General features: G+C 40.9%; 1 protein-coding gene and 2 long non-coding RNA genes across 3 annotated transcripts in view; 1 reads left to right on the top strand and 2 right to left on the bottom strand.

Annotated features, from left to right (window-relative positions):
• Window positions 1-992: 992 nt before the first annotated feature.
• LOC106577741 (uncharacterized) lies at window positions 993-2,677 on the bottom strand. Its single transcript, XR_001322192.2, has 2 exons — window positions 2,507-2,677; window positions 993-2,035 (listed from the first exon to the last, which is right to left on the bottom strand). It is a non-coding gene; the product is annotated as an uncharacterized lncRNA (long non-coding RNA).
• Window positions 2,144-5,174, top strand: LOC106577740 (uncharacterized). Its single transcript, XR_001322190.2, has 3 exons — window positions 2,144-2,324; window positions 2,645-2,841; window positions 4,791-5,174. It is a non-coding gene; the product is annotated as an uncharacterized lncRNA (long non-coding RNA).
• A 2,142-nt stretch (window positions 5,175-7,316) lies between these two features.
• Window positions 7,317-15,539, bottom strand: part of LOC106577610 (peroxisome proliferator-activated receptor gamma coactivator 1-alpha) — a 44,265-nt gene continuing 36,042 nt past the window's right edge. The window contains 3 exon segments of the mRNA XM_045701351.1: window positions 7,317-10,425; window positions 12,680-12,831; window positions 13,178-13,299. Coding sequence (XP_045557307.1) covers window positions 10,322-10,425; window positions 12,680-12,831; window positions 13,178-13,299 — 378 coding nt within the window. The 3' untranslated portion in view covers window positions 7,317-10,321.

Below are 15,539 nucleotides of genomic sequence, written 5' to 3'. Positions count from 1 at the left end.
CTTGGTTTCATACTATTAGCAACACCAGAGCCTAGAGGACAGTATTGTTCTCAAAAGTTGTTACTACTGTGTGCCCAAACAGCATTTACGTGTTCAGTCTTCCAGTCATGGCATTTTGGTCATAGAATAGTAGGTTTGGTGACAAAGTTTGCCATTCTCATGGTTTTGATGTTTTCTCTCAGATTGCATATGTAGCCATTGCCATTGGCACTTTGTGGCTGGTATGAGATGAGGTGAGCAATGTAAATAAATACTGAAGCGGCACTCTCATGGAGTGAGCATTGATTCCGCACTGGAGGACAGGGAAGGGTACACGTTCCCTGATAACACCGTTTGGCTGTGTTTGTCAAAGTTAGTTGAAGACTTGTGATGATTTTTGTATGCGTCTTCCGTCCAGAGGGAGCGGGCGCTCTGCAATATGCCCCTTTGGGACAAGACCTGTGACTTGCTTTGCTGTCTGGAGCAGGGCGCCATTGAAAGGAGTGATAACTGGAGTGGCGTTAAGTGTTGAGGAGGACCAACTGAAATGGAAGATTCCTGGTGTCTGTGACACCGTGCGACACAGGCCCGTTGGAGAGTTATTGGGACTATCATTTATTTTTCAACAGGACAATGACCGAACACACGACCAGGCTGTGTAAGGGCTATTTGACCAAGAAGGAGAGTGATGGAGTGCTGCATCAAATGACCTGGCCTCCACAATCACTCAACCGCAACCCAATTAAGATGGTTTGGGCAGAGTGAAGGAAAAGCAGCCAACAAGTGCTCAGCATATGTGGGAACTCCTTCAAGACCGTTGGAAAAGCATTCCAGGTGACGCTGGTTGAGAGAATACCAAGAGTGTGCAAAGCTGTCATCAAGGCAAAGGGTGGGCACTTTGAAGAAGCTAAAATATCAAATATATTTTGATTTGTTTAACACTTTTTTTGGTTACTCGTAAAATAGTCTTCTTAAGCTTAACAGATAGATAAACCCGGCACAGTTACTGTTGTGTTGAAGGATGATTTATTGCCACCGCTTCATAGGTACAGTAATAGTGACTGAAATGAGAAACTGAAATATAGAAAGAAAAGAACAATGAGTATGACTTGTTGTATGCTAGCTGAATACTAGGCTTAATTCTCAATAATAACACAGCATGTATTTGTATACATGTTCATGAACACAGAAATACGCGGCATTATGCATTAAATCAAATGAAACTAATTCCCAAAAACATGACAAGATCAAATGCACTCGACAGTTATCTATTCATAAATCTCATTAAAACAATAATCTGTACAAAATGTCATCATAAATTGAAAGCCAAATATGTTATGATTAATTTTACTTAGACAATGCTTCAAAATGATAGCAAGAAGGATGGAGTTTGATAACGTCTGCAGCTCCACAATTTGACTTTCACCATTTTGTAATGTGAACTATTCTTTTTCTACAGGATTTAGCACATTAAACGAACACCACACATCAACACAGGACAGTGGCCCCCAAGTGGTCAACAATATAATTACACGATAGCCTAAAGGAACTCAAACCCACCTACAGGGGCCAGAACACTATTCATAATTATGTTTTTATTTTTCAGAAAGCTTTGGAAAAGCCTTTCGCTGCTCTTACTGTATCCGTTTGTGTCCCTTACCTGCTAACACACTGCCCCATTTTTTTCCTTGAGTCCCCCACACCGGCCCATTTATTTCCATAAGGCCCCAATTATTAGCCATTATTAGCACAACAAAAAAACAAAGATAGATAGGCCGACTGTGCTAAAAATGGACCAACCCGTCTGGCATTTTCCCTTAAATGCCAAATGGCCAGTCCGCCCCTGACAACAAATCCAACAAAATGGCAACCATTTTAAAGCCCTGGGACATGTTCCCAAGATGTGATGTATCATCTATAAACCTTGCATATACTGTATTTAAGGTAAATTGTGCAAACAAATAGTTCTTATCCACTTCCCATTCTATTGTAAAGTGACGTCTAGGCCTGCGATGTGCTCAGCTCCATCTGAGAGTGTGTAAGGGTATTTGCTTCACTAGAAGTGAGTGGAGAGGGGAGAGAGAGAGAGGGGGGGGAGAGAGAGAGAGGGGGGGGAGAGAGAGAGAGAAGCCAGTCAGTCATACTATTTGAATTTGGCTGTCTGTACATTTCCAAAAAATAAGGTGCATGAGGTCTCAGCTGGAGAGGAGGTCCAATAATATTATGTATCGCTGGAGCAGGATAGTGCATCATTCAGTGTTTAATTGCCTCTAAACTGTCTATTTGCAAGAGGAAATGAACATATTTGATTTGTCAGATTCTTGACTAAAGTCATTAAGAACAGGGTGAGTCACGGAAATTATGCTAATAGCTATTGATGCCACTTGATGATTACCAAATAATTAGATGATATAAATGCACTCACATCACCTCATTTGCATATTTTATTCAACGCTAGCTCATCAACCATCACACTAAGTGTATGCTGCTAAAATGCCTCGCTATCAATATCATTCGCCACTCTCACCTGCTACGGGCATTTCAAATTTAAAGTATCCTCGAGGTGGCTAGGCTACATTGCTTTGGATCGTACAGCCAGGCAGCCCTAAAAAGCACAGGCCTGTCAAGTCGAGTCAATTCCTTTCTCACTCTGTTCCTTTCGCAGGTGATGCGCGCACAAAAAGCACACCCATCTGCGGCCAGAACCCTAATGTCCTCTGTCAGCCGGCTGTCCCCACGGTGGCCGCGGCGACTCATCTTTCTGCTGACGTCCCGGTGTGGAGGAGTTGCCAGCCCCAGCATTCTAAAAGGCCTGCCGTGGCACGGAGGAACGCTAACGCTGTGGTACCATGCACAGCGCAGGTGTGTCTGGTCGTGCAATCGGCTCCTCCTCTACCATTCAGACAGTGGCCACAACTGGAGGTCTATCAACAAGCGAGGGTTCTAGCCGCATCTGGGGCAATCGTTAATCCGTTTACGCTTGCTCTTTTCCTTTCCTCTCCACATACAGTTGGGCCACATCTGATTCATTCTATCTCAACTTTCCCTTTTATGTTGTTCTAATTAATATGGTACGTCTTGGGCACACTTGCGGTAATTAGCATTGTTTTTAGCAGACGACACACAGCAGATGGTGATTGAAAATAGGGATGAGTAGCTCAATCAGCCGCCATTTGTCTGTAGCCATTAATTATCTAGGAGAAGTATATGTTCATGGTCCCCAATGTTGATAGTTTGGGAGGAAGAAGAATACTGTCCATCTGTTGCTCATTACTCTTTAAAAGCACAAAGTGCTGCAACACAACAGTTGGAATGGGGGGCGTGTGATCGTAATAGCTCCGTCACGATCATCTCCCCATTACTTGCCATACAATAGACAACAGTCTTGATGGCATAGAAAGGCACTGTTGCTACTGAAACAGTTCTGGAGCCTTTAGGGATTCATGGAGATACTGTCTTTAACCCTGTCAGTGCTAGTCTTGTGGCCTAAGGTTAGCAGGTTCAAATCCACTGTTGAAGGCTAGTCTTAATATACTTCTCAAATAGAGTTAGACAAATTGATTACTTCAAGGGCAGTGATGTGGTAGAGTAGCCTAGTAGCCTAGTGTAGCCTAGTGGTTAGAGCGTTGGACTAGTAACCAAAGGTTGCAAGATCAAATCCCCGAGCTGACAAGGTGCAAATCTGTCATTCTGCCCCTGAACAAGGCAGTTAAACCCACTGTTCCTAGGCTGTCATTGAAAATAAGAATTTGTTCTTAACTGACTTGCCTAGTTAAAAAAAAAGAGGCCAAAAACATAATAATATACTGCACCAAAATTATCCAATGAGAGCAATATGAGGTGGGAATCCCAGTTGTTAGCTCACATGACCACCATGCCACAGGCAGGATTAAAGAAGCTGTCACTCTCTTTTTATGTCAACCGATGGGAGTTGCAACTCTCTGCCAACGGCTATGGGAATCATCACGATGACATGATATTTCAGGCGAAGACAATATTTAGCTTCTTCCACCCATTTTGGCAAGACTCGTTGGAACTGGCAAGCACGGGTTACGCATGACTAGAGGTCAAAGAGTGTAGACTTTGCCTGGTGACAAAGAGGGAACAGCACTGCTTATCAAATCTTCTAAAAATAAAACATAGGGAGGAGAGTGGAGGTTGGGGGCTCAAGCTTAGGAAGCTTTGAAATGAAACAGGAGACAAGAGAACTACGAAATCCAGGGACCTCACCTCGCCCGCGTCTCTGATGGCATTCCATCATCACTAACAGTTTGCTAATCCTGCTTCATATCACACTCAACAAAAATGATAATTCTCCCTTACTCCCCAGTCCTAATGTTGTCACTTAACTTAAGTTATTTTTCATAGAATTATACAGGCAAATGATTTAACTAGAATGCCAGTTTCACAGTATTCGCAAGAAAAAAAACGTGTTCCTTCTGAGATGGATTTTTTTCAAATGAATCATGTGCTTCCCTGAGAATAAACTGTTCCTGATACTAAATTACGGGTAGCATTACATGTTCCACCCCAGAGCCTTTAATTAACTAGTCGTGTGTAGCCTTATCTTATTTTCAAGGATTTTTCTTATTCCACCCTGACACTGTACGGGAGAGGTACAAATGTGTGAGAAAAGGTCAAATGTTGTATTTTTATTTTAAGACAATCTAAATCATCTAGATGTTGTTTGTCAAAAAAAATATACTGTCTTAAAAAGGTATTCATGACTTGAACATATTATTGTTATACATTTTCAATGTGACTGTGACTAGACTTCATTTTATGCTGAAGTTTAATTAGTCTATCCACAGAGCCCTTGAAGACAGTGCCAACCCTGATACCAGTGCTACGCAATGAAGTACAGGAAGGACGATGGCTGCCCTGCAACTCTAAATAACATCACCTGTTTGTCATGGAGGGAACCAAAGCTGATCAAACCCCATTATCTGCAAGACTTCCACTTACCTTCAACCACAGTCCAGATATGTGTTTTTTTTTTATTATTAACCAGTAAGATAAGCACCTAACAGATAAAGTCGGCCATCCTATCATGACGGGAAGGGGAGGAGGGACAGGGAAAAAGCAAGGGAATTGAGATTTTCTGGGATAGTTTCATTCTGTGGAAAGGGCAAGCAGAGAGAGACCTCCTGCTGGAATGCTGAGCCGAAATGAAGCCGGCCGCCTCTCTTTTTCTCCGGGGGCTAAATGGCAGCCCTTAATAAAAAACACAATCAGACCCCCAGCCTTAAAGTTTAATGCACATTCCTCCCATATTTCCTGTCACACCCACAGAAAAAGGTTTGGGGGCTCGCAGCGAGACGTCCAGCCACGAGGCCAACCGGTGGCCGATACAACGATGCAATCATCACCTTCGTCAGTACTCCGTCTGCCAATTTGTGACTTCAAATGAATTTGTCCCCTCAACATTACTAATTAACTTGCAGAGTCATGGTACGCGGGGCTAAAGTTGTGGACACTGACAACTAGTTGAATATATAGCATTTTGATTTGATAGGAATAGCAAAGAGGGGAAAGCTTAGGTCTAATTAAGTTCTTGGTCGAGATTTGTAGCTGAGGGAAAAGTGTCCAGCACTTGAAGGCATTGATATGTTATATGCGTAGACTTTGGTTTCATACAGTACAGTAACCTAATGCAGATAGATGTAGCTTTGTGAAACCTAAGGTAAATGCTTACTACTACAGGCAGCATGGTGTCATTTGCAACATTGCACCCAGTAAAACAGGTACAGTGGCTTCAGAGAGTAGTCACACCCCTTGACTTTTTCCACATTTTGTTGTTACAGTCTGATTAAATAGAGATTTTGTGTCACTGGCCTACAAACACTACACCATAATGCCAACGTGGAATGATGTTTTTCGACATTTTTACAAACTAATTAAAAATAAAAAGCTGAAATGTCTTGAGTCAATAAGTATTCAACCCCTTTGTTATGGCAAGACTACATATCTTCAGGTGTAAAAATGTGCTTAAATCACATGATAAGTTGCATGGAATCCGATTCAACCACAAAGATCTGGGATGTTTTCCAATGCCTCGCAAAGAAGAGCACCTATTGGGTTTTTTTAAACAAAAATAACAGACATTGAATTACACTTTGGATGGTGTAGCAATACACCCAGTCACTACAAAGATACAGGTGTCCTTCCTAACTCAGTTGCCGGAGAGGAAGAAAACCGCTCAGGGATTTCACCATGAGGCCAATGGTGACTTGAAAACAGTTACAGAGTTTAATAGCTGTGATAGAAGAAAACTGAGAATGGATCAACAACATTGTATATAATTAGTGAACAATACTAACCTAAATGACAGAGTGAAAAGAAGGAAGCCTGTACAGAATAAACATATTCCAAAACATGCATCCTGTTAGCAATAAGGCAAAAAACAAATTCTAACATTTGTGGCAAATTTTTATATCCTGAATACAAAGCACTATGTTTGGAGCAAATCCAACACATCACTTAGTACCACTCTTCATATTTTCAAGCATGGTGGTGGCTGCATCATGTTATGGGTATGCTTGTCATCGGCAAGGACTAGTGAGTTTTGTAGGATAAAAAGAAACGGAATAGAGCTAACCACATGCAAAATCCTAGAAGAAAACTTGGTTCAGTCTGCTTTCCAACAGACACTGGTAGAAAAATCCACCTTTCAGCAGGACAATAACCTAAAGCCAGGCCAAATAAAGACTGGAGTTGCTTACCAATACGGCATTGAATTTTCCTGAGTGGCCTACTTATAGTTTTGATTTAAATTGGCTTGACAATCTATGGCAAGACTTGAAAATGCCTGTCCAGCAATGATTGAGAGAGCTTGAAGAATTATTATATATTGTACAATCCAGGTGTGCAAAGCTCTTAGAGACTTTCCCAAAAAGGCTCACAGCTGTAATCGCTGCCAAAGGTGATTCTAACATGTATTGACTCAGGGGTGTGAATACTTATGTAAATGAGATATTTCTGTATTTCATTTTCAATACATTGAAAACATTTCTAAAAACATGTTTTCACTTTGTCAGTTTGTGGTATTGTAGATGGGTGAGGGAAAAAAACGATTTAATCAATGTTTAATAATTCAGGCTCTAATGCAACAAAACGTGGAATACGTCAAGGGGTATGAAGGCACTGCTTTTCAATACTGTCAGTTTTCGCATGGAGGGTAGACTTCAAGGATACGCCATTACAGTCATGCAGTGCTGATTTTTAAATTGGTCACAATGATGCTTGAATAACACAGTCTTACCATGACAATGAGAGAGGAAGCAGGAGGGATGAGACAGTAAAGAAAAGAGGCACATGAAAGGAGGGTTCCAAGTGAGTTTCTTTCAAACACATTTCCCTTTATTGGCATGGTGAGGCTGATGAGAATTGCACATAAAAACAAAATTCACAAGAAAGTCATACAATAGGTAGAACCACAAAGGCATTGGTAAGGACTTGGCAGAAGGCAACGTGGATAGGACACAAACAGGTAACCACCCAAAGCAATACACCCGCCCCCTCCCACCCCCCTCTGCCCAACACACACACACACACACACACACACACCCTGCCTATAAACACACACATGCACACACACGCTCACACCATTGTCCTTCCAAAAGAAACATGATCACCCAACAAACGTTTAAGCAGTGGCAAATTCCTCAGTAGTTCACATTGTTAAAAAGTCTGACACAGCTGACATTTTGAGGACCATAAGGTGTTATAATATATTACTACTCTAGGCGATTTACAAAGCAGATTTTTTTTTATTACAATGATTAAAGCCACATCTATCAAATGGGACGCGACACCATTACCCAAGCGCTGTACATAAAATAAAAATATGTTGAAATACAGGTAGACGGGGAGATTTCCCCACCACTGATTTTGCATCTGCATCAAGGAAATTAGCTCGTTTTCATCTACACAAGTCAAACTTCATGAAAGGTGGCCTGTGATCAGCGAAGCTTTCATACAAAAGAGTTCTACCTCTTGCAATGTAGGCTGGTTTTTCTTGTTACTTAGCTTGCACTATAAACAGGATATTAATTGCACCAGAAAGCACAAGGTTACCTTTAATGTCACGTTGAAGGTGCTGTGATATCTGGACTGTGTGGCAGCAGCGCCTAATAGAAAATGGTGCGGCTCCATGCAGTATTGAGTAGTTTCTCTAGGCTTATAAGATGTCATTCAAGTAGTGCCATTTAGACAGGAGAGCCTGATATCCAAAGTACTATGTGCTGTATCGGCTGTCATCATTTAATAGCCATGCACTACACAGACAAATGTTTTGATGCTAGGATGCTTGTTGTTGAACACTACAGTTTTAACACTGTGTTTTCCATTGTATTAGTTTACATTTGTACAGTTGCCACAATGTTCTACACAAACACACAGACCCAAACTTACACTAAATGGGCAAACAGGAGTGTTGAGTAAAACATTCTGTAAGTGTTCTCTATTGGGTGATAAGGGTCATGTGACCATGCTAAGACACTGGAATGGAATCCCTGTATGTAGCCAGCGATTGGGTAATGGGCCAGGGTCCAAAACCACACAACAATATGAGCTAAAATACAACTTTGAAAAATAATTTATTGCTTTTTTATATACTTTTTCTTTCATTTATATTATTATTATTTTTGTAATTATTGTGAATAATGTCAATATTATTATCATCATATATATATATATATATATATATATATATATATTTTTTGTACATCAAATACAAGATTTGTTTTAAATTCAGGAAAGAAAATTGTAAACTTTTGTTTGGCATTCACATAATCAAGCGTGTGGAGCAACGACACAGATTTTTACAGTGTGGTACAACAAAAATACCTGCAAAATCATTTTATTGCTTCATGTTCTACTGTGTACAAAGGAAAATAATGTGGTAGACATTTTGTCATGGCTGCAAACCACTGTTGTGGAGACAGAAATCACTTGGACAATGAGCAGCATTTCTCATGAAGGGCCACTGTCGAGGAGATTATAATTTATTTTTTATTGTTTCTGAAAGGCATAGAATGTAATATTCCCACATTATTGTACACCTTACCCACTGATTGTAAGTGAAATAACAAAAATCAAATAACAATATAAATAGCAAAAATGTGAGATGGAGAGGATAAATATTTTTGATTCAAATATTAAAATAAATAGATAAATATGCACGGTTTATCCTGATTGAACAGATTAAACATAGTAGTAGTCTTTTCTCACTGAGAGTAAAATTATCAAAACGAGAACCATAAAAAGCATTGAAATCAAAATGAATTGATATATATATATATATATACTGATTGTTTCAGAAATATTATTAAAAATGGGGTTTGTTTCATTACAATCATGAAAAAACACGTTAAAAATGCATTTTATACTTGTTGTATACGGAAAAACACTGATTGAGAAACTTTATAAACAGATAAAACTATACATGGTTAACTTTTTTTCCCCAACAAAATAATTCTTTAAAAAAGGAAATTTGTTCACATGCTCCATCAAAATGAGCCTCCTACACATTTTTACAATCATGTCTTGTCTTCTAAACTTCATGTAGGTGTACAATATGTTTTACATCATTGTAATAACTACAGATCGACATTCTTAATTGAGAAAATGTCTTCATCATTTTAAAAAGGCTGCATTTTACAGTGCATAGCTGTAACAAATAAAGAACTTTGTCTGATATGTACACAAAATAAAAATATTCCTTTTGATAATATCTGTATATACAGGGCTACATTTTTGTCCTGAAAATTTAGACAGCAATGTTATCTTGAGCCTCCAAGATACGCATCCCTATACTCTCGTTAATAACGTAACACCACATCCAAACACCAGATAAAAAAATAAAAAGAATAATCAAGGACAAAAGGAAAAAAGACTGAACAAGCTGCACATGTTCACCACTCAAAGCATAGTTGTGTTTTTGGAGTGCTTGGAGAAAAAAAATCTCATGAATGTTTTTGTCTTTCACTGACTGTTGTACAGCAGTAAAGCACACACACCTGTGTACAGGGTTATGAGGATTCACTGGCTTTCCAGGTACTGTCTCTTCCCAGCTTCTTCAGCAGCTATGTTCATGTAAACGTTGTTTTTAATATACTTTTTGTTATATATATATATATATATATATATATATATATATATATATATATATATATATATATATATATATATATATATATATATATAGGTCTATATATATATATAGATTCCTCTTTATATACTCTCTTACATAGAGTGTAAAACTTCTCGTAGTCAAAGGACAGAAACATTAGTGAGGTATCAAGACATCCCTCTTGGTAGACAGCAGGTGCCAGAGCACTTGTTACCTTCTCAAGCTGCGCTGGGCCTCTCTCAGCAAGCTGTCAAAATCCATGGAGTCATACTTGCTTTTAGTGGAGGCTGGATCAAAGTCGTCAGAATGGGAATCTGAAACCAGGGATTTATTTTGACATCAGTTTTAAGCAACCTAAGTGGTCTGCTGTAAGTCGCTCCGGATAAGAGCGTCTGCCAAATGACTAAAGTGTAATGTAAATGTCTCAAATTGTCGCTGGACACAAAATACCTGTCTCACAGATCAAGGCACGTGGCACGTCTACATCAATCTCAAAGAACCCATCTGCATCTGTTACTTTTCAATAAGTCCCAAAGTTATCCGTGCTCCCCTCCAATGTTTCATATCTCTCCTGAAATTAGGTCTTTAGACACAATGTTTACATGATTAAAATGCTCAGGGTGGAAAATAAAGCTTTTCCTGATACCGAGTGACAAAAAAATCCCAAACTGAGCGAGTGGCGGAGTCATCTATTTTGAATGGTCGGCGCGATAATAAACAAGTGTCTTATCTCTCGTGGCAGACAGCTTCACAAATGGGGCCCCCACACAGGCTGCGGCAAACTTTGAGAGCTTGAGAAATGGGAATGGCCATGGCAAGCAGGAGATGCCAGTCGTGATCTAATGCTATGGCCAAGGGGTGGATTGTGTCATGCCGCACACCTTGACGGATGAAAAATACCCATGCGCACTACTTAGAACTAATGGACAGTGTCTCGGAAAACAACAATAAAAAAAATCGAGACGAACGCGCCGGGCAAGATTGAGAGGAGGGACTGAGGTCGCTACCGCATGACATTATTCAAGTTCCCTCGCTTTGGACACTATGTTTTTCTCTTCTCTTTCTTTTCGCCTTCCCTTTTTCTCCTACACCTGTCACGGGGCAGTTTGGGATAACCTGAACTAGTTTTTCTCTCAAAAAAAGAGAGGAAGCAGAACGAAGGTCTTTCTTTTCATTCCGAGAGACTGATTAGCTGTCTTAGCGTTCCATGTCTTTTCTCAAGGACCACGGAAATATACAATAATACCTTCATTCCTTTGAAGAACATGTTATTTTTTTCCCTCTGCCATGACTTACGGACCTCCCAGTGGCCCTGCATTAAACATTCCCCATTTCACTCTTTGTCAAGGAATGAATGGCGAGTGGAAAATGGGAGCAACTGTACAAGCCCCACTCCGGATCATAACCTCCATCATCAAATGTAGCAAATTATCTCTTATGGCCACAAAGAAGAGCATAGACCTTGATGGACTGACTGACTATTTAAACATCGATGCCAAAATGTCTACCCTCTTATTGATACTGGGGCTATAGTATAGGTAGAGGATGAGAAAAAGATCCATTTTCTATTCTTGTTTTCAACATCGGCGTCTATCAAGGGAGAAGCCGAGGTATTTTTATCAATGTCTTGCATTATTTGTCATATTCGTCATCCGGGCACTATAGCCACGTCCATCCGAACATCGAGTCCAGTCTTTCATGTGGTTTCTTTTTCTGTAAATTGTGTACCTTTTCCTCAGATGAATCGACTAGCTCAACCCGTGCTTTTATGTCGCCGGCACTTTGTAGGGCTGCCGTCTTAAGGACCCGAGCCTGTGTCTGTGTCTTTGTCTATAAATGTCGCATGAGGAAGAGATGGCTGATTATTAGTCAATCAGGCCTCCGCTGTCAGGCTCGTTTCTTCATCCCCCCCTTCCCTCCCGTCAACCCTTCATCCTTCTCTCAGTGGATGACACGCTGCTAGGTACCACAGCGAGGTCTTTCCTCTGTTGAACGCCACAACAGCTGGCAACAGATGGAGGCTCACCCAGGAGGGATGGGCTGATGGGACTTAACCTTGCCCCCCTCCACCCTCCCCTTCATCCCCCTCCCCCTCCCTCTCTTCTTCCATCTACCTCTCTTTACCCTCCAAGAGGACCAGAGCATAAACTATACATCACTGTATATAGGGTATCAAAACAAATCACAGATAAGCTTTTAAAGAATCTAGCGCTCATCTTTCCAATTACTTGTGCATTGACTAAGTAGAAAGATATAGGCTGTGAGCAATGGAATGGAAGAAGGCCTCTCGATTCCTTGAGATATACTCCTATATGGGTGGCGGTAAAAGAGCAGTTCTATTCCTGGACTGGTACACAGAACCGTGATGCCTTGAAGGTGAATTGTAAAGCTTGGGGGGGGGGTTAAGAGTAAATATATGCTCTTTCATTTTAAAAGGTGTCACTTGAGCCTCTTTCTTTCCCAGCTTCCCCCTCTCCCTTCCCCCTCCATCCATCCCGCCCTTTGACAGTCCGCCTGTATTAGCTGTGGCTCCGGGGTTCTCCCGAGCAACAACAAAGCAGAACTTACCCAAGTCTGTATAATTCGATTTGCAGAACTGCTTTTGTCCACCGAAGCACAGCTCGAACTGGGGCTCGTTTGACCGGCGCAAGGTGTGTCCGTTTTCAAGGGCAGCGAAGGCGTCACAAGTGTAGCGGTAGGTGATGAAACCAAAATTGTCCCTGCAGTAGAAAATAGAAAAATGACGTCAGGGCCTCCTCTGTTAGCGGCCATCTACACTATTTATTTATACAATAAAATGTATCTGTAGGGCTCTTTTTAGGCTAGGAACAGATAAGATGAATAAAACATGATTGGAATGCATACAGCTCTATCCCGCCCTGCGTCTCCACTCAACTTTGACATAGAAGTCGATGCAAAGCCCTGAAAGAGATGATGCTTTTCTGTGTTCCCAGATGGTCGGAATGAATGGACACAATGTATTACAATGAATCCTATTACCTCCCTATATAGCCAACACACACGCATGCAGGCACATCACACACAAACACCGTCCCGGGGCCTTACCCGTCATCTCTCAGGTTCACGGCACACTCTTCGATCTCGCCGAAGACTTCAAAACGCCGCTTTAGCTCGGTTCGCGTGCTGTCGGACCTCAGTCTCCCCACGTACACCACCCGTCTCTCCTCCTGCTCATTAAAGGATAGAAAGAGAGAGGGAGAGAGATAAAGGAGGAGTACTTCCTTCTCGTTCATCCTTTTCCCTTCCCTTCAGGTTCACTCGGTGGCCGTAATGAACTACTCGGAACGCCCGGTGGCGAGCGCTGCTGACGTGAGGCCACCCTTTTGTTGCTCCCGTCTTGTTTTGTTCCTCCTTGATTGGTTGGGCTGTGCTAAATACCTCTTATCTGATAGGACAGACAGGCTTTAGAAATCGCCTTAGATCTACCTGCTCATTCACTTGTCTTTTCTGTCTTTGTTTCTGGCCCATATTGAACCGTATATATTTTATTAAATCCAGAGACAAATATCAGAAGGAAGCCTTTTCTCTTTCCATAGCTCGTCCTCTTTCGTTCTAGTCTCAGAATGAGTTGTTTATGCCATACAGTAGGCTCCAGTTAATATGCCATTTAGAGAAACCTGTACGAAACACCATTAAGAACAACAGGAGGCCGGGGGGGGGTCACACAATGTTCCTCGAACCACAAAGGACACAAAGGTCACAGCGGCATAATTTTGGACCTAAAGCACGAGGCTGCAATCATGGTTTTGGGAGCAATTTAATTGCGTCTGCTAATCATATAATGCAGAGCAAGCTTTAGGGCTACGTTGTATCACTGGTATTATTTACTTATTCACTCATTTACTTGCCATTACTGGGGCAAGTCTATTGAGATCCATTCAAATTTCGAAAGCTACCTCAGGCCACTGGTAACTTATACATGTAAATCAGTTGCCTGGTACTAAAACTTAAAGTTCACCTCCGCAAAGAAGCTAAACTAAGGCTCTGTCTCAAATAGCACCCTGTTCCCCACGTAGTGCACTACTTTTGACCAGAGCGCTATTGGGCCTGGTCAAAGGTAGTGCACTATATAGGGAACAGAGTGCCATTTGGGATGCATCCTCAATGGCAAGACATAAGCTCCACTACTTAGAAAAAGAGAGAGAAAAAAAAGACAAATGAACCGGAATGCTCTTTTTTTCTGGCTCTTCTTCACATACAGTTTGCTGAATTAGTTATTTAATTTCTGACAGCTGATAAATATGCCGGCTTTCCAAGACGGCATCCAAGGTAGAGTCCTGATATCCACAGGTCCCTATGTTTGACCAGCAAAAAAAGCTGCCGGGTGGAATTAAAATGTTCTTTCAACCCGCGGGTCGGCTTGCGGTTCAGAACAATTATATTGCAGGTAGGAAACAATTAAGATTTTTTTTTTTACGACCCCATGACCATGTTGTTTTGCACTGTGTCGCAAATTCCATTCTGTGAACGGTAAGGCAGACAGGCTATCAGCCACACATGCAGCGAATCAGGGAACTGTCCATTATATGTGTGGTGCTGAAACATAAAACCGGTAGATGGATACACAGCCTGCAAAGCATATTTGTTTATGATAGGCTAATTCAGTTTATTATCAGTTAATAATCCAGGCTGCATCACATCCGGCCGTGATTGGGAGTCCCATACGGCGGCGCACAATTGCCCCAGCGTCGTCCGGGTTTGGCCGGAGTAGGCCGTCATTGTAAATATATTTTTGTTCTGAACTGACTTAGCTAGTTAAATAAATAAAATATATAATAATCTTATAATGTTAATTCAGGCTTTCGTTCATTTAGACCACATCCATTTTTGAATTTTTTTTTTAACCTTTATTTAAGTAGGCAAGTCCGTTAAGAACAAATTCTTATTTTCAATGACGGCCTAGGAACAGTGGGTTAACTGCCTTGTTCAGGGGCAGAACGACAGATTTAAACCGGTACGACTAGTAAAAGTTTGAGTATAGCATACTAAATAAATCAATTTTTGCAGCCTATATTCAATTCTGGGAATTGTTTATTTAAGTTTCAATTAAACTATTTGAATATCTAAACAAAACTGAATGCAAAGGTTTTGTTATGTCGGCTATAGACTTTCAGGAGGTAAGATGGCTAATGAAAAGGCCCTTTTCTTCAGAACGATTGAGTTGTCAATATGCCGCATCTCATTGTGAAAATAAAAATATATTGCTTTTTATTAACGGCATGGTTTTCTTTTATCCAAATGTTGAATAGACATGCAGACAAATGAAGTCATCATATTTTTTTTAGAAGTTGATATTTGTCGGGTCACGGATCGGCTCTCAGAACAATTGTATGCCGATGGGTTGGGTTGTGGAGAAAAATCTGTCCTGTCGGGTATTGGGTGAAGCTCGGAATTGATGTGGCCGGCG

This window comes from Salmo salar, chromosome ssa18 (assembly GCF_905237065.1).
Source record: "Salmo salar chromosome ssa18, Ssal_v3.1, whole genome shotgun sequence".
Taxonomy (NCBI): Eukaryota; Metazoa; Chordata; class Actinopteri; order Salmoniformes; family Salmonidae; genus Salmo; species Salmo salar.
Note: the sequence above shows the minus strand (reverse complement) of the source record. Positions and strands in the feature narration are given on the sequence as shown.